We start from the raw sequence: 26,265 nt of genomic DNA on the forward strand, positions 1-26,265 counted from the left end.
TGTTTTTGGGTTGCATTAAATTTTCTTTACCCCTTTTCAGATGAATTTAAGACAATGGAAATAAGCTAGATACCTTATGAGTTCCTTCCCAGATACAAAACTGTCAACTACTTACTGCAGTCAGCAGGACCTGCCAGCTCCTCAATGATCCTATTTAATTCATCATGCTATAAGAGTGTACACACCCTTCACACTTTACAATGGAATACCTAGATTAAAAACAAAAAAAATTGCCCACGAGCATCCCAACAGCAAATAATACAGTTTAACTCAGCCCCATTGGTAAAATTAGGTAGGCAGTTTTGCTACATTGCTTTTTTAGTTATTTGCCTATCAGATCATACCTTCCTTAAAATATATTTACATTTCCCCCCAAAAAAGTTCAACCCACTCACACAGAATGATTTTTACTGCTCACACACAAAGAAGTAGCTGGGAGTAATCTGCCTTTGGGTATACAGATACATTGGAAATCAAATCAAAGTGAGATCTGTTATTGGGGGGTGTATATATATATGGAGAGAGGGAGAGAGAGAGAGAGAGAGAGAGAGAGAATGGCTATTATTCACACCTGGCTATGATAATATGACTTGGCAAATACAGAGGGTCAAATGCCTCCGCTCTCCCCCCCCTCCATATTGTGCTGCTATAATTGGTCACCAGCAATGTGACACAGAAAAGGTTTGTACATTTGCACTCAGCTGGCTCATGTCCAGACAAGGCCTGGGGAGGGAGAACTTCCCAAGAGTCCCTGTTAGACACACACAGTTGGAAGAAAGCCTGCAAGACCGAAGATTAACAATCTACAAAAACTCTCCACCACCCAGACTATGTTGGCCAGCTGAAAAGCTTGGCCCCAGATTTCAAACCTGTCGGACACCAGACCTGGCAGTGCCTGAGGCCAGCAGCAGCTCTGTTTCCAGGCTGCTTAGATAACAACTGTGCAGCCAAGGGATGGACTGGGAGAAGTTATTTTAAGTTGCAATTACTAGTTCATACATTATCAAAAGAGCCAGAGGAGTACAGTCATTGCTGCTAATAGCTTCCTTTTCTCTTCTGAAAGAGCCACAAGGATTTTAGCCATGGCAACTAAAGGCAAAGTAAATAGCACCAGGTGAAGAGTTAGGTGCACACTACTGCTACTGCTACCACCCCAGGGAACTCCAGTGCCTCCCATTTTTTTTTCAGGCAGTCCTACTGAAACAGGTCTGACATGCATCTCTCTTTTTTTCTTGTAGAAGTACTTAACCAACCTCTTTCTTACAGAGGATCCAACAAACCCACTATGTAGTGGCAGTGCTCAAAATAAAGGACTGCTCAAGCAGCCCTCTCTCTTCAGCTGAGGGTTGGGTAGCCTCAAATGCACACAGAGGTTGGGTGGCAAAGTACTTCGCACTTTCAATCACTGAGTGGACAGGAAAAGTGTTGGAAATGAGAGCAGGAAGGAAAAGCAGCGCTACTTGCACATCAGGCGAGGCAGAACTTCAGAAGGGTTTAGCAGCAAGGTGACAGAGCATGAGGTATTCTCCCTTTGCTACACACAAACTAATTCCAACATGAGAACAAACACTAATGTCAGAGACAATATTAAAAGTCATTGCCGTAGCACAGAATTCAGCAGGCAAGGTTAAGAGGTGAAGGACAGCCTGACCTTACCACAAGTTCATCTGAAGTCATAAGGCTGAATGATAAGTACGTAAGTTTTTACTTCCATGAATCCTTGCACAGCTACACCTTGGCAATGGATTTCTCTTAGATCAGTCACACAGCCATTACTGACACCAGAGACTGATCATCATAAATTTTATGCTCCCATACTGGTGGCACCCACAGTTTAGAAACAATGGTCCCATCAATCCTCCAGACCCACTACTGGCTACCAAATACAGTATTTTCCGACAAGTATTTATTGAAAGTATTTTAACAGGATTATATAGACCAGCTGCATTAATTTACTACAGCCTTTCAGACTACTGTGACTTTCAGAAGTCAGACATTATGTTACTTTATTTTATTTATCATTGAAAATTTCACATGCTCTAAAAAAGCATATATGGTACCCATCCACCACTAAGAGGTAAAGAACTGTGTGCTTTCCAGTTTTCTAAACTAGGTTCTGGAATATTTTCTTACCATTTTGGTAAAAATTGTTGCAGAAGCTACAGTGATGTTTTGTCTTTCTCTAATACATTATAATGTTCCCCACCCCACTTCCTGAGAGGAAACTCACCAAAAGGTTGTAGGATTTTAATTGTTTTTTTTAATCTGGCAAGAAGATACTGCTCTAAGACTGTGCCACACACAAACTGGATGAGCAGCCAACTGCTGAGTGGGAGGCTCATTAAAAAGGGCCATTTGCTTGCCATATGTCTCTTTCTTCTAAACAGACTAATTCTAGTCATTAGAATTTTAACCAGAAATGCAGATTAGCAAAGCAACTTTTTGTTAAAATGGCACCAGAAATTTTCATAAACAGAATATTGAGAGCCACTCGGGGCTCAGAGCAAGTTACCAGTTTGACAGGGGAGCCCTGATTCCACAGCAGGGTTGGCAGAACACTTCATCCTTGCCAGGCTGGTGTTTCCTGACCTCCCAGTGGGGAGCCCATGTCCCTACATCTCTTCCTCCTCCTGCCATCCACCGCCACCCATGCTGCTGCTGCTATTGTCCCCTACTTCCCCCCCTCCACCAGCACTTCCCCCTCACTCCTCTTCCTCCCTGCTACTGCCCTAACACTCCCTCAGCCACCAGGATGACTACAGGAACATAAGATGACAAGATCAGCCAAGCCTGTCTGCCATTAAGAAGTCTGTGCACGTTGCTCCCAGCTTAGGAAGGCAGCACAAGCACATCTGCTCACAGCCAGCTACCTAGAGCAGCTCCTGGAGACCTTTGCATCCACTAGATCCATCGGATCCTTTGACACCTTTGTGTGTCTAACAGTGTGTGTACTGACACACCAAGAGACAAACACAGGTAACCCACAGACTTCCTGAAGTGGGACAGTGGTCAGTCAGCAGCAATCAAACTGAAAAAAAGGGAAAACAATCAACCAACCCAACCCTTAGGATTTCGAGTCCATCTCAGCCTTTTCTTAGACTCAGATAAAGTAGTTTTTCAGAGAGGAACATATGCATACTAGATCTTATTATAAATGTCAGTCTCTCTTCTATTTACATACTGTTTTAAGACACTACCAGTCTGAACTCAAATTCAGGTTTTCTGTTGATTTTATCGAGAATGTTTGTCTAAATTCACGTGTTACGTTTCTATAGCAACTCTCCTCTTGGAAGGTTCAACAGCACTGCATAGAAAAAAATCTGATATCATGAACAGTTACAGGTACTGACCATTTCCCCCATCCAGCATCCCACAGTGTCTAGTGAAGCCTAAAGCTGATTTAATATCATACAGCAACTTCATTCCTACTCAGGGTATTTCTCATCCCACACCCCAGGATATGCTGTAGCTCCTCTCCTACACTGACTCTGAGGGACACATCCTTCCCAGCAGTTGGTTCTGGGTTTCTAAGTCACACTTGTACAGATCTCTCAGCTATGATCCATGAATCTAATGCAGTACTACTTTGTTTTTCTTCTATTTTTGGCAGTGCCATTTGTGTAGCAAATTCTCCTACATACTTTGAATCCTAGTAATTAATTTAGCAGAGACATAGTAGCTAAAGAACTGGATTATTCAAGTTACCCTGCCCATCCATCTCACCCCTGTTTCACTTTCCCCATCAAGCTTCACAGTGATCCCACTTGGTCTACACAGACTTTGCTTTTTGAGTCGGGAAATGCAGAGGCCCATGCGGCATTTTATCAGAGACAGTGTTCAGCAAAAGTACTGATTGGAGAAAGCTTTCTCCTCCACAGACACATAGCTCACACTTGCCTATGCTCAAAAGGTTACTAATTGTTAAAAAAATTAAAATACACAAACAATTATTCTGGCAGCACACAACAAATGCACTTCCCATCATTTTGATGAAGATCTTCAGGTGTGATCTTGCATCCTACTCACACATCCCTCTTCCTTTTTGAGCACGTGTGCAGCCATCATAATAAAAATGGGACCTTTCACATGATGAGCTGGTCCACACACAGCAAAAGAAGAATCAGGTGAGTGCCATGAAACAAGGCAACAATGAATAGATGCAGCCAGCTTGAATTATTTCAGCCACTCAAATGCAGCCAGCCAGCCTTGGCTGGCTACTCCCAGTCCACTGCAATACAGGACTCATGTGAGATGAACCGGAAAGGTTGAACCAGTGACAAATATTTAAAGAGCATGATGTGAAGGTGCCTCCCCTGAAAAATATAACCTTCTTAACACATTGATTTAAAAGGTCTTTCTTACTCTACATAGGCTATCAACCATCCAAGATGACAGTAGCATCTGTCAGTGCTGTAGATTTTGTGACAGGTGGCTCAGCAGCCTGGCGTTCTTAGTTTGAGGACATTTATGAAAGCCCTCTTACAGCGTACAATGATTTCCTTCTTTGCCCCTGCTCCACCTGCTTTTGGGGTCAAACTGAACACTTGGGTTCACCAGAAGAGTTGAGTCTCACCTGCAGTAGAGGGAATGAATGGAATACAGAGCTTCATGTCTGTACATAAAGCTGCGAGAAAGTAAGTACAGGCTTTCAGTTTCTCTCTGTTGCACAGGTCCTTCAGAGCAAGAAGTTAAATACCCTTGTTCCTCCTATCCAGGTAATAATGGTCACCTTTGCTATTAGTGTTTATAGCTTCCCCCCCACCACTGAAACCAGTTCATCTCTGCCAACTGAGAACAGAAAAGCTCTGCACAACAGCCCATGACAGAGGAAAGAGCCAGTTTTTCCACTTCTTTAACTTTCAAAGCTCACAGAAGTGCCTTTCCCTGACACAGCAGAATCACTGACTTGGATCACAGGCTAAATTAAACACACAAATTACATTCTCAATATAAACAGTTATACATGACTTAAATAGCACGGTTTTATTTTCCTATTGGCACCAATTGGTACAGTAGTTCAGTCAAAGCTTAGGACATCAGTGATGTCAGTTGCTTTAATTGGCAGCACTGACGTGACCAGCTCTCGTTCCCAGACATGAAGTGTGCCGGTTTCCATAGGGAGGATGCTGACCGAAGAATTCCTACCACACTTCCTATCAGTTGTTTTGAGCAGCAAATACTGCCACCAGCAGAAAAAAAAAGGGGAAAAAAAAAAATCATCTGTTTAGGCATCCAAAAATTCACAGGATGACGCCATCCTGTGAGACAGATTTCTCTGCAGCTCCCTCCCTAAACACACATGACCTATCAAAACTCCTGCTCTACATTCCTGCCAGCTGGGTTCTGTATTTACAGAAGGAAAAGACATCAATAATTTTTGCCTTGCTTGTTTGCCATGTTGGCTCAGTTGTAACAGTTCCCCCTCCAGCCCCCAGAAGGAAAAGGGACAGTCTGTCTGAAAGAGATTTGATAGACTAATTATAGAAAGCTCATGGCAATTTCTTCCCTCACAAATTCCCATGCAGATTTAGTTCATCTAACAAGTCATAATGTCTCTAAAGGAAAAAGTGGGGATGAACTTGAAACGAAGTGAAGCCAAAAGCAGAAGAATCCACCAAATGAAAAGAAGTGTGCGGTAGCCCATAACCAAATTCCCCAAGCATTAAGGACTGTACTTCTTTGCAAGAGTCTTCACCTGCTACTAGCATGAACAATGATCCAGGTAAGAGTCATGGGATAGTTGCACTGGTGACTGCTTCATTCCTAGCAGTCACATGTGCTTGCTCTCTTCTGCACCTGGTACTCTGTATGAAAATTCATGCAGTGTTACATAAGAGATTAATAAAAGGCATCATCACCCATATGAACCATCAACTCAAAATATACCATTTTTCAGAATTTAATAAAAATTCTTCCCCCAAGTTTGCACAGAAGGGAAAGCATATTTTTTAACTGATTAAACATAGCCTTTACAACTCCCTTCTCTTTATTCTTTTCTCCCATCAAGGGATAAGTTCAAGGCCAGATGGGTGATATTAAAATTGTGAAATTCCTACTTTAGGAAAACTGGTGTGAAGTTCCAGATTGCAATTACAGACCACAGGTTAAGAGACCCACTTTGAGGTTCTTAACGGTCCTTAAAGACTTTTAACTGTATGGTTTTCTGTGGGCCTGTCATGGTAGGCAAGGGGTGAAGCAGCTTCTCACTTTATTCATGCCTTGCTCAGTGCCTAGAAACCGGCACTGTTTCTCTGCCCCAGCCTTGCTGGCAGCAGCTCACCAGCTGGGTAGGCTGTAGTGCTCATACAACTCCTCCCTTTTGAATTCTGAAGTTAGACCTCATGAAAAAGGAGAACAGCTGTCTCTTGGGAACTCAGGAGCCACATTTTCAATTTCCTTGTAGCTAGTGCTTCGGGTAGCTTCAAATCATTAGAAATGAGGGATCAGACTGGAGCCTTGAGTGCAGCCCTGAATACACCTCAGATTCCCAGTGGGGATCAGCCTTTTTCTCTCAGCTTCCCAGTGGTTAAGTTAGGCAGCTTTTAAGACCCCCTCCCAAGCACTTAAGTCTTTCCAGCAGCATGCAAATGAGCCCAGCACTCCACTGTACCAGGCAAGAGCTAAGGCAAAGTAATTCAAGCAATGCCAAGCAAATCCCGTGTGATTCAGGCCATCTCCCAGTCTTCTGGGAACCAGTTTCCTGGCTGCTATTCCACCCTTCCCTCAATTGCAATCTTTCAAAAAGTCATCCTCCCCAGTTAATTTCTTTTGTATGAGCCTCTAGAACTTTTTCCTAATTGATGCAACTCCAATAGGCTTTTTTGCTGCCCATGGACATCTGAAACAAGCAAACAAAATGAAACAAAAAAACCAACCACCACCTTACAGTGAATGCTTGTAAGGTCACAGCTGAATTTCAGCAACTTTCAAGTTTGCAGACTTTGAGTAACAGCCAAGAGCTGTGGAAGTCTGAGAGGAACATGTGATACTCCGAGCCATCAGTTGTAAAAGCTGCAAGTTTTCCCTCTCTCTTCCTACTTCCTTTCTCACAAATAAAACAAATTCAATGCTGAAGCAAATCTTAGGGGTTTTCTTTTTAAAACAAGCATAAGATTATACTTGTGCTGAAGTCAAGGTAGAGGAGAGCAAGACAGCTGTATCTAAAAGGATACAGTTCTTCCCACTTAGTAGCTCACTGAAATAGGATTGAAAAATATCACTGTCATCACAAGGTTTTAAGGTACCCTTTAAGGTACCAAGCAAATCCCATGAAACCAAGCATATTTTATAGCAGAATTGGTGTCTACAAACCATAGACCCTTACTCCAGGTTAGAAAGCAAGACAGAAAATGCAAGTATTTTCTTTCCATGAACTTCTGGAACACAGTCAGACTTTTCCTCCATTACTTGGAATATTACTACCCTGTGAACTGATCCTACTTTTCTCATTACATCAAAGAGCAACAGTCTTTGAGGGCTGCAGACTCTTACCGCAGTTCCAGTTTTCCAGTCTGGCCCATCTGAAATATCTGAATGGTAAATTTGAACTAAAGGAGTGTTGAACATGGTATCTTTAGAAAGCTGGATCCAAACTTTGATATAACCACCCACCAAACGGAACATCAAGCAAATTCTACAAGTTCTGTAGGGGATACCAGAAATCTCCCATAGACATAAGGTTGTATATGTGCAAAGAAAGAAAGTTTCACAGTCTGCTGATTTTAACTCATGAGAATGGTAACTTCAGGGAAACTAGACACTGCAAAAAAGTCTGGCTGAGTCCAGAGAGATGAATTCAAGTGAAAGATTCTTGATGAAGTGAATTCTTCATCAGTGCAACCTGATGAAGAATTGCACAGCGTCGTTTCACTCGACGCTAAATTCGAATCATCTCTCCACACTGAAAAGGTATTGCTGATCCGTAGCTTCCATTTTGGGAAGCTGTCAGCACACAACTCTACAAGAAGGGGGGAGGGGGGGTGAGAAAAGGGAAGACATATGTATTACTTTCCTTAGCAGTTATAAAACAAAATGCAAAGTAGATGAGATTCTCCAACACGTTATCTGATAAACGGGGAATATTTCATTAAAATTAGGTAAAAAGCTGCTACTTCACCAGGCTGGCTAATAGGGGGAGATGAAAGAACAGGAAGAACAAGTGCACCCAGAGATGCAAAAGAAATAAGCAATTTTTGCCAGCAATCTCATTGACTGCACTTTGATACTGCACTGTAGATCAATGGAGACATGTTTGCCAAAATTCAAATGGGTACAGAAAGTGAAGTAACAAACAGACAGGACCATGGGAAGGTCTGACAACTTGTTGAAGGTAACTCTTCGAGGAAGAAAAAAGAGGAATATGGATATTTGCTTGTATATAAGAGTTCATCCAGTTTTTCAAGGCGACAGGTTTGAGAAATCAGGAATATGAAGAATTTCCAGACTACAAAGCTGTGATTTCCTAGAATAAAAAACACTAAGTCTTTGTGGGGAAAATGAGGTAGCAACAAACTAAAATCAAGTCAATAAATATATTTTAAAGCATAAACATTTCCAGAAAAGCATGTAATGATGCTATATGGGCAATTACAAGTGTTACAGACATTACTGATTTCAGAGTTGAGGAGGCACAAACTGTTCAATAAAGTGAATGCCCTCTCTCTCTGCAATATTCAGGCAGTACTTTACAATTTTAAATGAATACCAATTACACCTTATTCTACATGTTTATGGGGAAAGAAAGGTTGCAATGCTCAAGAAACTTCCCACAGTCAATTATTCGGAACTACAGAAGTCATATTTCTCTTTTAAAAGCATGAAGGCTATATGCTGGTGGCAATGCTTTCTCTTATTAGAAGAACTTGTGAAGAAAAGTTTTCAAACCTCCAGTTTCTTTTCAGATGCACAATCCTTTTCAAGAAAAGAAAGGAAAAAACAAAACGAAACTTGGGTACTGGGTGGGTTAAATGTGTGTGTAGGTTGTTTTCTTGGTTTTTCTTCTGAGGATATCCATTCATTAATCATTTACAAGCCCACATACACATGGCAGCCTGCCTCTCTCAAGCGCACAGCATTCGGGCTCTGCTCTCTAGGAAGTGATACTCAGCTGTAGAGCACGAAAGCCTCAGGAGAACTATGTGATAGCTCGGTGCCAGGGTAAGTTCAAAGCAAAACACAAATCAGAGTACAAAACATTTTGTATCAGGGAGTGGTGTGCCTGTTGGCTGGAAAGGACTCACCTAAGTTCTCTACTCCAGAGCAGTGTGTCCCTCCCTGCCTTAGATCTCACACACCTCTTTGAACTTAAAATTACCCCATCAGAGCTGTGCTGCTCAACTCACTCAGAAGAGCAGGCATAGCTTTCCCTGGCACCACTCGCTCTTCTCAAGGATGCAAAGCTTTGGACAAAACGCTCTTTGTCCAGCACCACCTTCCCTGATCAGCAGACAGCATTAAATTGCATCTGAGGGAGTGGAGAGTCTGAATTGAACTTAAGCAGGCTCCCACTTTGTCCCCGAAGTAACACAAGCTGGCAGCAGATACCATAATGCTGACAAGCAAAGGATGTGTGCCACTCTAATGTTTTTTCTTCTCCCCAGGGCCAGGAAGAGAGCTCTACAGCAAACTTACAGAAGACCCAACACACTAGAAACATCTAAGAGTGCTCAGCATTACCGAAGGAAAAATCGGAGCTCTTCCAGACCTTGGATGCATCAGGTTCAGGGTGGCTAATGAGAAACAGCAGCTGCTGTTGCTGTCATCATCTCAAGACAACTGGGAGATGCCTAATTCACACCATGCTCTCCTCCCTCAGTGTCCAGGGGATGGCTATTCCAGAGTGGATAGCAATAGGCCTACAGGGATCGCGAAACTGTGCCTTGGAGGCAGCCATGGACCTGAGAGAGAAACTTCTGCAACTGCATGTTGCCAAATGTCAGGGAGCTGTCCTGCTGCCAAGGCAAGTTCGCTCCTGAGAAGACCTGCAGAGAGCGTCTTCCTCCATGCTAGCAGGGCACGGGGAGGAACAGGCCCATCAGGCACCACTCCGTGATTAACAAATCAAACCAGTAGGAACAGGTTTCAGTAAGGTGTTTGTTGTACACCAGTTCCAACAGCAGAGAAGGGCCTTCTGACTCATTCCATCCAACACCCCACCTGGGGAAGGTTCACATGACAAGGTTTTATATTTCCTCATTTAAAAGGCATTAAGAAAGCTATCAGCACACTTAGGTAAGCAAGCAGACCAGGGCATCAGTGATTACTCTGTATTAGCAGTTCCACACCTGCACTCTGTGGAAGGGAGGCGTGAGTTCACAGGAATATTTTCAACAGCCCGGATGTGTTACGGTGTGGCACACCCTGGAATAGGGTGTTACTTTCTAATATCTTTATAGAAGTATTTTTGTTATTAGTTGCCTCCTATGTGCACACAGGTGGCAGCAGAGACAAAAGAGGGATTCCTTCCTAACTCTGGGCAAAACTGAGTAGACAATTACAAAAAAAGAAAAGGATTTTTACATTCGTATGTTTGGGGTTTTTTTAATGTAATCTCAGAGTAACAGTTTTCCTCTCAGAATGGAAAAAACCAAACAGACAGTTAAGAAAATGAACCATCAGTTCCAACAACAGTGATAAGGCCCTAAAAACCCCCAACATTAAAAGTCCTGTAATGATTTGATTAAACGTGGGAGTGCATATTTGGGGCAAAATTACCTAAATGCTGCCAACCCATCCCAAAGTACTTTTTTCTTTCATTGCATGCACTCACCAACACTAGCATGGCCTTTGAAAGAAAAGAATGCACTGTGTAGGTGGGGGTATGCACACACTCCACAGCCTTCTGTGCCACTTTTCCTGTACAGCAGGTTTTAAGCAACCACATCCAACTTGATCAACCACTTTCACATCAATAATCTGCACACATAAACAACTGTGGCCACGTAGCACAGGCATTTGCAACAGACAGAACCATTTACAGTCAGAGCAGAACACCTCTGCGGCTTGAGCTGATGCATCCTCAAAAAGCTTTAGATAGTTTTGAGCTGTAGAGTCCTAGAAGGTAATGCAAGAAGAGTCAGACAACGGCTGAAGGTTGCAGTATTAAAACTCTGAGAGAGTGTCTTTCAGTTATCACAGAATACATCTGAGATGTGGTCACCAGCATATCCCTGGGACACATCTTCCTATGCAGAACCTCTGCAGAAGAATGAAAGTATCCTCCTTGGCAAGCAGCAGCACGGCAAAGTGTAATTCTGCAAGGTACCAACATTCCCTGTGTATCTTCCAAATTCAGATCATAAACCAGCGTTTTCCAGAGGCTACCAGGGGAGACATTTATCAAGGTAAAGGTTACCGTGCTGCCTAAGCAAAATGTAACAGTAATATTTAACATCAGCTGGAGGGTATCAGTAATACACATTTGCTTTTAGAGGAGAAATCCAGGTATTAAGGATATCAGAGTACCAGGAACGAAACAAAACTAGTTCAGACAGAGAGCTGATAAGACCTTCCTGTAAATATCAAATGTGAATTGTGTATCTGAGGAAAGCAAAGGACACCAAAAGAATGTCCATCTGCTGTGATGGTTTACCTTGGATTCTTGTGAAAACTGTTCTTTCACAGGACACTATCAGGACATTAATTTTGATATGCTCTCCATTCTATATGCACATGAAGATTTCTATTGTTTTAAGAGCCAGAAACACATTAGTTACTTGGTTTTAATTACATGAAAATTTAACTTGATGCACATTAACTTTAAAGAGAGAATATTCAAGAGAGAATGGTTACACTAACAGCTGTCACATATGATCTTTAATAGCAAAAATTAACCATGTCTGCCATCACCAAAAGAAACAACCAGGGTAGCAATTTCATAGTAGGGAAAGGACCATCAGCAAGACTGCACAACTCAGGTTCTGTTAATATAATTTCACTTAAATGCAAAATACAGCATTTCCCCTCTTTAGTAAAGCTTTATTGTATTGTTTTGTATTTGTTGTATTGTTTAATAAGTGTATCAAAATCTGATTTAGCGAGTAGCAAAATAAGATTTATTTTATGCTCATATTTATATATACAAGTGATGACTTTGTGGTACTTAAGCCATAATCTCAGGAAAACAAAATCAGTTTCAGTGTCTCTTCCTGCTCAACTGTTACAACCAAAATAATATTGCAATTTGTGACATTGAAATTCTTCTGGGGATTAAAAAAAAAAAGGTATTCTATTAAAGCCAAAACAAACCTAGAAAGTAATTTCAATGAACTCTTATGTTCCATCTCTAAGGGTTATTCTGGTAGCCAGTACATCTTAGCGGACAGAAGTTTAAAGTTTAACCATGCAAAAAGTCAGTCCTATAATCCAGGTCAGCACCCAGCCCAGCAAGCTGGCTTAGGCAACCTGGCCTCTCCAGAGGGGGTTCTGGATCCCAGGAGCAGTGAATGTGAGGCACTGCACAGGGCAGCACTGAAAGCACTCAGTGTTAGCTCATGGATTTCTGTATGCTACTCCACAGCAGCACAAGTTAATCGTTAGGGCATGGAAGACACTTCTAATTGCATTCATGTTAGCACCCAAGTGCCAAACTGCAGTGCTTTGCTAACTAATCCTTCACATGCATAGATTGAGCTCTCCTTTCATGTAGGCAAACCCATCAGACATGCTCTGGCTCTGCAAGTTAGCCCAGACCACGTTTGTGACGTTCCTTAGGCAACACTGGAGCTCATGGTGCATTCAGTAAGTGCCGTCACTAGGTGGAAGTTTCTGAACTTTAAGATATTTTCATCTCATTAATGAGGGTTTTGTGGCAGGCAACTTTCTTTGACAGCAAAATGTATTTTGCTAACTAAACACACCCTCTTTTCCTGCATTAACACAGGCCAGGAAGAAAAGCACATTGACACTTTTATATCTCAGGGGATAGATTTTAATTTTGCTGGTGTCTGTGTAAATTTAAGATATGGATGAATGGAAGCATGAGGAATCAGGAAACTCTGCTTAGCATATCTTTAACTTTAAAAATTAAGAACCAAGCCTCCAGTAAACCCCTTAAGATCTTCTTTCATGCCAATAACCATTTTATTTTCTGTTCTCCTTCTTCCAGGAATCAGTGTAAGAATTCTAAAACATGGCATTCAGTTTGAAGGAAGTGTTTATCTGTCCACACCACTGGAACTTATGCAGCCAGGAGGTGTAAAAAAATTGTTACTAAGCATAAGCACTAAAAACTGTTTATGCTAAGAAGGTTAACTTCAGGGAGTTTTAAAGCTGCATATATTATGACACTATATGCCATCAGACCAAAGCTTTTAAACATATCTTAGAAAAATTAACCTTCCAGCAGTGAACTCCAAGGAGAAACAGGGCATAAGGCGGCAAGTGGTGTAATTTTCATCACTGAAATAGGGTGCATCACTGCATCACTGAAACAATTCAGCCAGGTCTTGTCCAACTCAGCACACCCTCAGTGCACAGTGTTTTAAAGGAGACTGTAGCAGAGCCAAGTACATTATTCAATTGATAACTGGTTATACAGAAGACTAAACCACTAAGCCCACATCTTTATTTCGTAGCCATGTCTCTTTCAGTTCACACTTTCCAGCTTTTAAAAGTTTTCTATCTACTGCTGTAAGATAAGCACTTCCCACTCACATTTTATTGTTCTGTTCAGCTTGTGAATAAGAACACTAAACAGCAGGAGACAGTATTAAAAATAATTTCCTAGGAAAATAAAAATAATTTGAAATCGTAAAATAAATATGGATTAGTTGGATCACAGCTACTTGGAACAACAGTATTACTCTATCACCTGAAAAGGCAGACAAAGACAAGGTACTCCTGAGGAGCATTAGTTTAAAATTGCAGTATTATTATGGTGTTTAACATGGAAATATCAGAAAATCCGCTCCAGCTTGAGTGTAAAACCTATTCCATCTTTGACCAAACATTTCAAGGCAATTTCAAACTTTCACACTTGTGTCTCCAAATTCACACATGAGAAGTGCTGGCAACTCATTATGCTCAAATTGAAACCAATTCCTCTACACAGCTACGTGTTCTGTCAATGTGCTGCTCAATGAAATACATCTATTTAGCAGCCCTGGGAGCAAGTCAGTATCTCTTGCTCTGTAACATTTCTAAAACATTAACTCACAGACACAGCATGAGAGGCTTAGCTTCACTCTCTCAAATATAGTGATCAGTGTAAGTGGTAGGCAGTTCATTATTTTTGCATTGTATTTCAGGTGAACAATAGCTTTACCTGCATAATGGACAGGGATTTCTATCTTTGGCCCTATGACGTAGTGACCCTCCTCCAGACTGTGAGCTGTGATTGTTGTCCACTGCCGACACGAATGTATCAGAAGATAATCGCTCTCCCGAAGACCTTCTACAGTTTCTCCTGCAAAACAGATGTAGGGTTTTTTTAAAAACTAAAACAAGCCACACTTACTACATGAAGAATTAGGAAAACTTAACATGCATTTTATTCATATTGGTGTTTATTTTTTTCCAGATGTTTTGATAATTAAAAATTCAATTAAGTAAATTTCAACTCTACACAGTATTCACTTTTGCAGCTTAAGCATCTTACCTTCCAGAAAACAAACATGAAGCAAATTATGCCATGCATACAATATCACAGAGATGCAATCCAGATTACTGAGTAGTGGCTCTGGGGCTCCTTTTTCAGCTTTCTGCATAAACAGACTTTTCATATTTCTATTTCTGTCTGCCTATCTCACTCGATATAAATACTTGAGAGGTCCTTTAAATAAAGGAAAAAAAAAACCCCAACACATTTTCATATTTTAGAAGATCAGCATCACACTACCATACAGTAGTAACTGGATGTCACACTTTCAGATACAGAGATTTCATCTTTATCATTCTATCCCTTTGCAAGCCCTTGCTTAATCAGCCATTCAGATGTCTATAAACTTAATCCTATCACTTAAGGAGGAGAAATGAATATATATATATATATATATATATGAAAAAGATAAAAATTCACACACACCAAAGTCCCCTCTCAGAGTGAAACTCAACCAGAAGCCTTACCAGACAATGTGTAGCTCACCTTTCTAAGGCACTCTCCTGTACTCTGGTATCTGTCAAATCCATCCCAAACACAGTCAGAGATCAAGACCCAGCCCTCTTTTCTTCCCCTGTCCCTAGTAACTCCTCTGCATTTCTGCAGAGCATCCTCCTCTCCTCTATGGTTTGCAGTGCCTGATCAGGTCTAGAGTGCTTTGCTTGGTTTTCCAGCAATTGCAAGAGCCACATAAGACGGATCACTCAATGTGCCAGCTACACATCTCGAGCATGATATATGAACAAAATTTCACAGAGCAGGGAACTGTTCTGCATATCATCACAGAACTGCTCTCACACACCTGCAGTCCTGCTCAGTACCCTTCTGCATTAAGCACACCAAAAAGCAGCCTTTCTCAAGGTGTCTTTAAAGCAGTCACTTGGATGTTCAGGAATACTCAGTAGGCACTAAACATGGGCCAAGAATAACGAAACTTCAAATTTCATTTTCCTTCTCTCCCACCAGCCCTCTGCAGCTACAGCCAAAAATAACACAAGTAGTTTAGCCCTGGAATCAAGTTTGGACAAAACCCACCCCCTTCAGCTATGCCAACAAACTGAACTTTCTCCTCACTGTCCTGATATTCCTGAAAGTCAGTGGAAGAATGAGAATTTCCTCAGCCCGGGGCAGCAGACATTTCCTCTGTTCAATCTCTGCAGAGGACAGCTATTTCCCAGTAAGCTTTTTTTTTTGCCCACAACAGGCACTCTTCCATCATAGGCAGCAGCTTCTACACACCCAATTCCTGCCTGATTTCATGCTCCCATTCTATCAGAAAGCACCCTCCTACACGATTTAAAACACAACAACTGGTGTGTGTGAGAACTGTTAGATTTTAAATCAGAAGAGACCATTACGACCATCTGCTCCTACACCCTTTGGCCACAGGATTCTGCTTGTTTCCTCCAGAAACTTGTATTTGGCTAAACAAGGGAGAGACCTGCCCCAACCTGCAGAGTCCAATAGATGGACTTCCATGGGAATGCTGTTCCATAGCCTGTTAAACCTTAAAAACATTCCTGTTTTGCACATTTGGGTCTTTAACTTATAACCATGGGTCAACTGCTATGATGGGAATGTAGAGGAGAAACAAAAAATGTAAAAATTAAGAAGTCAAAAGGTATATACAAAGATGCTTAGTACCAGTTATTCTTGCTCCTATGAAGGTACGCTTCTAGGTTTCCTTCTTTTCCAGAGCACAGACAGTAACTTCCAGGTAAACAAGCTGTTTCCATGAACTGGTTTCCAGGTGCTCCTTGGACCACATCCCTTGGCGGCCTAGACAGCTGCTTAACACCAGTTCCTGATCCCTGGGAAGCACCACCCCTCCACCCACAGCACACTGGGATAAGTGATCTTGTAAAGCCTCGGGAAGAGTGACAAAATTGCCATGCATGGTGCTTCATGAGAACTCTTTGGTCCCATCCATATCTTGAAAGAAATTCAGATATATTTGCTGAAAGAATTATGCATCTGCTAATTTTTAGCAAATTATCAGCTCTCGGGCATCTCCTGTTTTCTGCTCACAGAGCAACTTCTACTATGTATAAAAATTACCTTCAGCTTGCTGCAGAGCTTTACAATTTTGAGGGAGAGCACAATAATAATAACAATAATAACAGTAATAATAATAATAACAACAACAATAAGAATAATAATAAGTGGTGTTCTTTGAAACTCATGTTTCAGTTTTGAGAGTTACACTCATGCTTCCTATAATCTGTGGCAACAAGTAATTATTCTGTCCCACAACAAAATCAAACCAAGGATACTTAAGGGAAGACCTAGTATTTTACTAGTTTCACTGACAGTGGTGAACAAATTTGGAATAAATTACAAAGCATTTCCAGTATGCTTTTTTTCTGCCTTACAATCTGTAGGTATAATTTCGGAATACCCAGAAAACTTCAAGGGAGGCTGTACTCTACATCCAGGATTGCAGGGAAATAATTACAGTATGGGTCACCCTCGAAGAATCTGAGGAAGATATTCTCAGGAAAATAAAGACACCCATTATGAAAAGGTGTTTCTAGCCATGGCTCACATGCTGCGATCTGTTTAAGTGGTTGCTCCACTAAAACTGGGTGGGACAGGTGAGTGTAAAAAGAGATTAGTAAGGCAGGTCCAAGAGTGACTATGTAATTGAGTCTGGAGCGGGAAGGAGCTGTATTTCTTTAAACAGAACCTTGGAAACCACAATTCTCATTACACAAATTATTTGCTGCAACTGATTACATCGGAAACGAATTTTGTGCTTTGCCACAGGAGACTGGAGGAGACAAGGTGAAGCAGGTGTGACAGGGAGGTGACATTCCCTGTGGCTCCTTAACAAAGGGCCTGTTCTTACCAAGCCCTGATCTTTCCTAACCATAGGTGAGACAGATTCCTGGGGTTTGCTTAACAGGAAGAGGCTCCTTGTCACCAAGGGATTATTGGACTCTCAGAAACACCTGGCTAATCATGGCCTCCATGCTATGTGAGGAAAATGCGACTGAGGACAACAAAGCAACTCACTTCTGTCTTCCCTTTTCTTCTACTCTGTCTCCCCCATAAGACTTGCTCAGTGATTTTAAAGTGGCTTCTTCTTGGAGGGGAGGACCTTCGAGGCTGGAGGCACCTCTGACTGACCCTTGCTACACAACTCCTGTCCCAGCCCAACCCAGGCCAGACTTAGCCAGGCCTTCACACTTTTCTCAGCCAACCATACCTTGCAAAACAGCCACACACATTCAATCTGATCCCACCCCCCCACTGAAGTAACGTAAGTTATGCAAGCCTTCCATTAATCACATTTTAGCCGTGTGGGAGAGAACTCGGCAGCCCTCACATTCACCAGCTACGCAACTCGGTTCTCACCTATTCAACACACTCCTACGCTGCTGCTCACATAAAAATAAGACGCCATGAGAAAACAGAGAACACAGGCCACTCATCTTTAGTAACAGTTTTGTCTCTTATGATCCAGTGTGGATTAGCTGCTCTATCTTTTCACCCTCTCCTCCCTGCCCCACATGCCTGCAGTATAATTAAACCACTACAAAGAATCTACAGGCAAATACTTGTGCTGGTCTTTTAACCCCCCCAAATAAAAGTCAAGAGAAGCAATGAACTACCACATTCAATTCCCCACCCTTCCCCAAGTTGCCTACCTCCTTCCAAAATATGAGTCAAGTTTATTCATAATAATGCCCAAGACTAAGACACCCATGATTCACTAGCAGCTCCTAAACCCTAAATAAAGTGTCAACACCCATCCTTGCCCGAGATGAAAAGCATCACACCTCGGAACTGAAAATGCAACCAGTATGTTCCAACACAAGCTGATCTCCCACAAGCACTCTGACCACAATCAGTATCTGGGTACTTCGCTCAGCACCACTGAAGTAGCATTGCAATAGGTGTTCACTGCAATAGGTGTTCACTGCAAATCAGATTCACTATCATTTTTTAATTGCATGACCCATTTCTGTACAATTCCTAAAACCCTCTAATATTGTCAACAACATCCTTGTTGAAGGGTAGTTGCAGGGGAAATGCTGACCAGGAAAGTAAAATCATTCACATGTTGATACAGTCATAAAAAAAAAAAAGTTAATTGCTTCATTTAGAGTCCCATGCTTATTAAATACTACCTACATTAAATGCCAATACTACTTTAATAATTCTTTCCAGTTACAAAACCGGACCATCCACATTTGGCAAATCTTGATTCTGTCATTGTAAACACTCCAATTTCAAATTAACAGCTAACAACTGTAGCAAGACTGATGGAGGAGGGACATGATACCCCCATCCACAAATTCAGACACGAAATTCTGTTTTCACCTGCAGTTTTTAAGAACCAGGTGAGAAAACAGAGGTCAGCTACATGCAGGGACTGAGTTTATATATGTCTATGCTGCAGCACAGAAAGAAGCTCATTTCTTTTGAAAAGAGACCTCTCTGCAAGCTGTTGCCAGTGCTTACTTTCTAAAGACACACACGTTTTTATTTAGTTTAGCATTTCACAATTCCAAAATGTCTGTAAATTCCCCAAAGTCTCGGGAGTAGAACTGAAGACCACTCCAGTTTTGAAGGAGACTTAGCACTCCTGTCTTCTCTTTGCTTCCTCCTGGATCACAGAATATCTCAAGCTGGAAGGGACCCATAAGGATCATCAAGTCCAACTGCTCATTTCTCACAGGACTACCTAAAACTAAACCATATGCCTAAGTCTCATCAAGATCCTCCCTGAACTCTGACAGGTTTGGTGCCCTGACCACTGCCGTGGAAAGTCTGTTCCAGTGACCGATCACCCTCTCAGTAAAGAGCCTTTTCCTAATGTCCCATTACAGTCCACAAAAGAAAATTCACACAGGTCCCACTTACTCCACTTGCCAAAGATAACAATGACTTTTCAACACCAGCCACTAAAGAAAACTCATGGAACAAATGAAAAGAACCAACAACAAAACTTTTAAGGTTCTCCTCCTAATATTGAAAAACTAACATTCAAGTCACTGCAAAATGTTCAGACCAATATGACTCACTCACTCACAGAAACTACAATGCTAAAAATAGGCAGTGATGTACAGGAATACAAACGCTTTATAACGCCACACACTTTGTCATTGTGGCTAAGAGTTTGCATCACTGCCTTAAAGCATAAGCTTTGCGTCTGGAGACATTAAAATAGTAGGTAGCAAGGTAATTCAGAGAAAGAGAAGTCATCACATACAAGGTTCCAGTAACATAACAGATTCCATTTACACATACCAGATGAGCTAGATACCATTTCCTCCTGCCAGGAAGACGGTTACGGACACATTCCACTCATCTCATTCACCACGGAGGACTGCAAAGTGAGCTTAATGCTGTTCCTTGCACATCAGTTCAAGCAGGCTGAATTTGCTCTTTCTGGAATGAAAAGGCTTACGGAAAAGAACCAGGAGCTCACAAGAAACTTGAGATGGGTTTTGTGAAATAACTGATGAAAAAGATGCCTGTGGAACCCCAGGGAAAACTCAGCAAGACTTAGGGCCATGTGTTTTCATTAAGCCTGAACACCATCTGCATGCAAGGTAACAGATGCTGTACAATTAAGTGCATCACCCGGACTGTCTTGGTCAGTTAAGTAGGTGGTGAGTTTAATTTTTCCATCTAATGTTCCATAATCATATTACATATCATTACATAGAAAAATCTCAGCAATATTAAAAATCACGACCGGGTACTCAGCCAGGTGCCTACCAAACCACACAAAAGAGTAACATCAACCTTATTCTCCCTCGAGTTTGCACTAATATTTGCCAGGAATGAAGTGTTAATTTGTGCAACTGGAAAAAGAAGTGGCTGGCTGGACAGGTAAGCAGCTATGCTGTGAAATAATTAGGCAGAACTGTCAGCATGTGGCTAGTGTTACAAGGGAAGGAGGTTTATCTGGCAACAACTGAAAGGTAAGAGAAAGCAAAACTATTAGAAGCCAGTAAACAGAAAGAAGTGAGGTTCTTACTTATTCATCATGCTCCCATTGCACTGAGGAGCCCTACTTACACACTATCTGCTCCACTGGGCATGTAGCTTCCCTGAATGTTCCCTAGCTGAGGACCAAACAAGCCATGCATTAAGATAAACCTTAACATTACCCTACTACACCACAAAAACAAAAGGACAGCTCCACACAGTATGAAATGAAGTTATAATCTATCGTTTAAAAAAAAAAAAGACAGTATTACAGACTTGCATGGCTCTGTGCAAAGAGACGTTTTGGGTCAGAGGGAGGTCACACTGCTAGCACAAATATAAATGCCAGCGCTGCTTTTTCATGGCAAAAGAAGGGACCTACAAAACCAGGCACTAGTAAAATAATAAAAGCTGTCTTGTTTTTGGAAAGGCAAACTTGTGTTTCTACAGACATAGCTAGTCACATAGCTCCCACACAAGGTAACACTTACAATTAATTAGATTTCTTTTCATCTTATTGGGAGATCCATAGAAGGTAAAAGATGAAGCCAAGGCCTCTCCTCAGCACAAAAGCTAGGGGGGACCCCATCTAAAAATGGGAAGCCCAGGGCCGAGCACTGATGAGACAGCACACCTGAGGAGACCACACACAGGTCAGAAACACCTGGCAGCACACAGTGAGCACCTGGGAACTGCAGGCATCTCACACACTTCAGTCTCCTTGGCAGTGAGGGTCTGGGAGCTCCACAGGTACCTGCAAGCCTTTGCAGTACTACCAGGTGTTAAAACAAGGCTGGGTACCACAACATTCTTTTGTTTTTAAAAAAATTAAAGAAAGAAAGAAAAGACCAATCATAACTCAAGAGCCATTCTTATCTGAGAGTCTGTGTTTCCTCTTAGTGGTGGGCTAATCCTTAACATAAACTTCAAAGAGGTCTCAGCACTTTGGTTCTTTTTTAGCCAGTTGTTTGTTTGGGCTTCTGATCTCTTAAAATACAACACAACAAAAACCAAGGCATAACATCCACAAAATCCAGAAGATGGCAACTTCTTGTCCCACACAAACCAAGTAAGCTAAAACAAAAAGATGTACACCAGGCTGCATCACAAAGAGCATTTACTGTTAATTTGAATTTGGACTCATTTGATTCAGGGATACACAGAAGCACCACCAGTGCTCAAGCAGCACTGAGTATGTTGTTTTCATGGTATTAAGAGTACAAGTTCTCTGAAAAACATACACAAAAACCCCTCAGATTGTTAGCAAGGGCAATAGGCTATGGAAAGAGAACTCTAAGTTCCTTACAACAGTGCACAGGACAGCTTCCATCTGACTTGCACACTGCTGTCAACACATGATCCTTCACCACCTCCAGCACTCAGCTGTATTACTGCCACAGCATTTCACTGGCACTACAGCTGCCTCTTTTCCTACAGATCATTTCACTAATACTTAGAGCTTCCTTCTCTTATAATGATGAGTTTGGGATTTATGTTTTGGGTGAAGAAACAAAAAGTTCTTGCTAAGTCTGAATATTTAAATTAGGACAAATTATTTTGTTATTATTCAGCAGGCTGTGCAACCTCTCCTCATGAGAACTCCATCTGAACTCTTGAGGGAGGGTGGAGGGAGAAAGTCAAACCTTTTGTTTTCTGCACACTGCATCATACTGCAGACTACCTGCTGTGTATTTTATCTATGGAGATGCACCTCAATGAATGCCAAAGACTAATAAATATTAAATTAGGGTGGTTTGCTTGCTTAAGCTTTGGCATCGTCCTTCGTTACTGAGTCAAATCTCCATTGAGCTGCTCAGCCTGCCAGTCCTATTTCTTCTGCAAAAGCACTGGTCTGTGATGTAGGTCAGCGGAAAAAGTTCATTAGGTACAGAACAACATCTGAATTTTCCAGACTGAAGTAGCAAAGCAAATTTGTAGGAAAAAAAAATCACATCACTGTAATGTTCCTTATAGGAAGAGGAAGAAAGTCCCAGAAATATTTTGCTACGTGATGAAGCCTACTTGTAGCAACGTTAGACTGACAAAAATCGAATTTTTTTTTATCACTATGACTGAACAGATGCTCAGAAGAGTTACTCTTGCATAAAATGCCTAATGGGAGAGAAGTAGAAAGAGCATGCAATTGCAGAAAACACTACTACTGAAGAAAAACCTTCTCTGAAAGCTGCTTCATGTTATCAGTCTCACTTTGTTATTCCATACAGACACAAAAAAAGGTTGATTAAAAAATTAAAATCAAGCTGATCAGAGAAACTTCCTTGTTTAAAAGAAAGCATAACAACCTGTGTGGGAGTGTATCATGCAAGGTCTAAATACAGACTGCCAGTAAGTTAAAAGGGTAAATATTGTAATTTCTAGGAGCAAATATTGTAGTTTCTAGGAGTAAGAAAAAAAAAAACCAGCCAAACAACCCAACCAAAACAAACCCAAGGCACGTTAAAATTTAAACATCTCAGGGCTATATAATGTAGTGTACTAAATTTTTAATTTAAAGTGGGCAGATTCATTAGGAAAGCCTGACAGTGGTCTCAGCTGACTTTCTGTGTCTGAGCATAGTGGAAAAGATGAAAGCAGAAGGCTCTGTACCCAGCTACACAATCTTTTGAGCTTGCAACACAAGGATCTAGAAAAAAATTCCAGTTATATCCAGGACTATTGATAATCAGCCTCACTTTTCAGTTTCCCTTCTTCCTTTTCAAATTCCCAAGTAGTTTTCAATAGGTGCTTCCGTTTAACACTTCCATTCCTGCAGCACATTATTTGTGCTGCTTCCTATTATCTGAATCAACCAGCATTTCTGTCATGATTCAAACTGCAATTTAACACTCCTCTCTCTCAAAAAAAAAAAAAAAAAATCCAAAGTCATACTGACTTGACCTTCCATCAGTGGCACAGATTTCACATCTCCCAGTGGGTGAAAAGTTTCGTTTGACAGCATAAGGATTCATACTTATTTTGATTTTAAGATTACTTATATTATTCCTTCTTTTGCCAAAAACAAGAAATGGGGGAAAGTTGTAAGTAAAGCACGAAGATCAGGCAAAATTAGTTCAAATTCTTGTGTGCTGTCTCTTAGATTAAGATTCAACCTACTGGTCTTCAGAGTTGCTTTTTAATTACAAAAGAGTTTTAAAAAGTGCTTTTTATATATTTTTAAAAATATTTTTATTTGAGAGCTAGACATCAAAGCCAGCTCAGGTTGTGCCTCACAAACTCACCAACAGTTTCACACCATCTCTTCGTTAATTCGCTGCTGAGACAATGCAGGAAATGTCCATGAGATTTGTCCAACTCCATCCAGCCCAGAGTGCTGTCCAAAAGCTGGTCATCTGCAGCAAGGACTGCTACCAGCAATTACACTTGTTTCCACCTTGGATGGTGGAGGGAGGAACACTGAATCTTCTTACAGCTTCAGGAAGAGCTGGGCAAGATACATCTGCCCACAAAATAGTTTGTCCAAGGTGAAGCCTCTTGCCACTTGTACACCTCGGATGAAATGCAACTGCTGTTGGCTACACTGCAACAATTTTCAGTTGTCTGAACAGGGAATCCAGTTTGCTTCACTGACCCTACCTGCTCAGCGAGGAAGGAGCAAAGACAGCATCACCCCCAGACTGCCTTATGTTACTACCTGGGGTACTTTGTGCATTGATGTAACCCTTCAGCCCCACAGCACTGTGATCAGACTTTGCTCTGGGCAACCATTAAGTATTTCACAATCAAGAGAAAGGAGATAAGGCTTTATTTCTGCAATTTCCAATCCCTCTGCAAAAGCCTGATACAATCAAATTGCTTCAATCCCAACTGAAGCTGAACTTAAGCTATCATCCACTAATACCTAACAAGAGAGCAGAGACTCCCAACCACCTATTCTTTTTATGCCTGCCAGCAAGAAGACAGATTTATTTCTCTAGGATTAGCATTTTGCTATTGGAATGACTGGATATACCAGTACTGTTGCAACAAATCAGCATAAACCATAATCTCATTACAAAGCTATGGGACAGATTAATCCACTGAAAAATCCAGTTTGTTCCAAGGCAAGCTTTTCCCTAGCTGCAAATATACAGAGAGAGCATCTCAGTGAGTCTTCAAAAAAAAAAACCTGTTTGACCTACTGCAGGGAAGAGAAGAACAAATATTTTAAATAAGCAGTAAGTGGAATTTTGGTGCCACTGCCACTGATGGTAAACTCTCTGCTGACTTCAGCAATCTCACAGTTTCAACCTTGGCATCTTGCTTTCTTTGTGTTCATAAGAAAGCTAGTGAGAAAAAAAAAGAGAAAGAGTAGTAACAACACAGATTTCATTGAGCTTTGTTTGTGTTTATTTCAAGCCTTCAGAACTAACATCCCAGAATGAGAAACCTTACTTTTCATGAATTCAAGCCAAACAAGCCAAAACACATCTTTCAACACAGACTGCTCTTCACTCCCACACAGGGGGAAAAAAAACCACTCAGTACAACAACATCTTAACATTCACATTCCAAAACACAGTAACTTTCTGTTGCTACCATAATTACTCTTATTAATATTGAGCATCATCAGATGTAACTGCAGATTTGCTGTATCCTCATGACAGATTTAGTTCTATGATTGATCAAAACAGTCCAACACCATGGTTACTTACAACAGGCTAGAAAATATCAGCAATTCTTTAAACTATTCTGATACTCTGCAACAAGTTGTGTATGTGGCAACTATTAATCATGGTAAAAAAAGGAAGGGAAAAAATATCTTAGAATCACTCAATTCCTCAAAAAATGAGATTCTTATGGAAGAAAGCTCTCTGGTTTTGAAGTCACCTAAGACCACAAATCTGAAGTGCTAAGAATAATAGCAAGGAATGACAAGTCTAACTGCACTTCAAATGGTCACAGGTTAGAAACATTGAGGAGAAAGCTAAGTAACTTTTCATTGCATGCAGGAGAGGTTCCAGCCTAGTTCATTGTTATCATAGGGAGCGAGAGAAAGGAGTTATGTTGATCCCATACGTAGTTAATTTTCCACTTTGAATTCTCATGGCCAAAATCGAGGGGGTAAAAAAGTTAAAATATTGATCTGCCCTTTGCAATCAAGGCACCAGGCCTGGAAAGGAAGAACGCAAAGAGCAGCTTTCAAAAGCAGTCTGATAGGTACAGATAAAGAGAACAACAGTGCTACCTGACCAAAGGAAAAACACAGCAGTAATGAGACCTCTGAGCAGCCTGCTGCCATCCAAATCAGCTCGTTTCAATACTTTATTAAGAGAACCAAGGCTCTCTTTCATTAGAGGCAGGCATTCCTCATTCTAGAGAGCTCCTGCTCAGATGTGTCTATAAATACTGTGAGGTCCACTGGAGGACACACTTCCAAGCATCTCTTTAGCATCAGGTGCCCAGCTGGAGAAGCTTAATACTTCAGAGGTGGGAGGTCAGCATTTAACATTGCACTTAACCCACTGGTACTGACTTCCTATTTATTCCAAGCACAGATACAGAATGGTTGCTTCATTTGATCAAGCCAGAGGCAGCTGCACTCCTTTGCTACTGCACAAGTCACAGGCAGTGGTTGGGAGTGTGATCAGGGAAGGCTGGGTAAACCTCCCCAGATTTGGGATGCCAATGAAGAAAATTTTAACCCTACCAACCTCATGGATTTAAGAGCTAGAATTTGATTCCAGATTCTGCCCTGGCAGATGGAGAAACAGCCTATTCATTCAGAC

General features: G+C 41.3%; 1 protein-coding gene across 2 annotated transcripts in view; it reads right to left on the reverse strand.

The window, feature by feature from the left end:
- GAREM1 (GRB2 associated regulator of MAPK1 subtype 1) overlaps positions 1–26,265 on the reverse strand; it is a 102,295-nt gene that overhangs the window by 65,133 nt on the left and 10,897 nt on the right. The window contains exon 2 of one of the 2 annotated variants that reach the window (XM_039548894.1): positions 14,264–14,404. In XM_039548894.1, coding sequence (XP_039404828.1) covers positions 14,264–14,404 — 141 coding nt within the window. Of the gene's footprint in view, positions 1–14,263; positions 14,405–26,265 lie in introns of those variants that run through there. The other variant, XM_020584082.2, reaches the window with a different exon arrangement.

This window comes from Corvus cornix, chromosome 2 (genome assembly GCF_000738735.6).
Source record: "Corvus cornix cornix isolate S_Up_H32 chromosome 2, ASM73873v5, whole genome shotgun sequence".
Classification (NCBI taxonomy): Eukaryota; Metazoa; Chordata; class Aves; order Passeriformes; family Corvidae; genus Corvus; species Corvus cornix.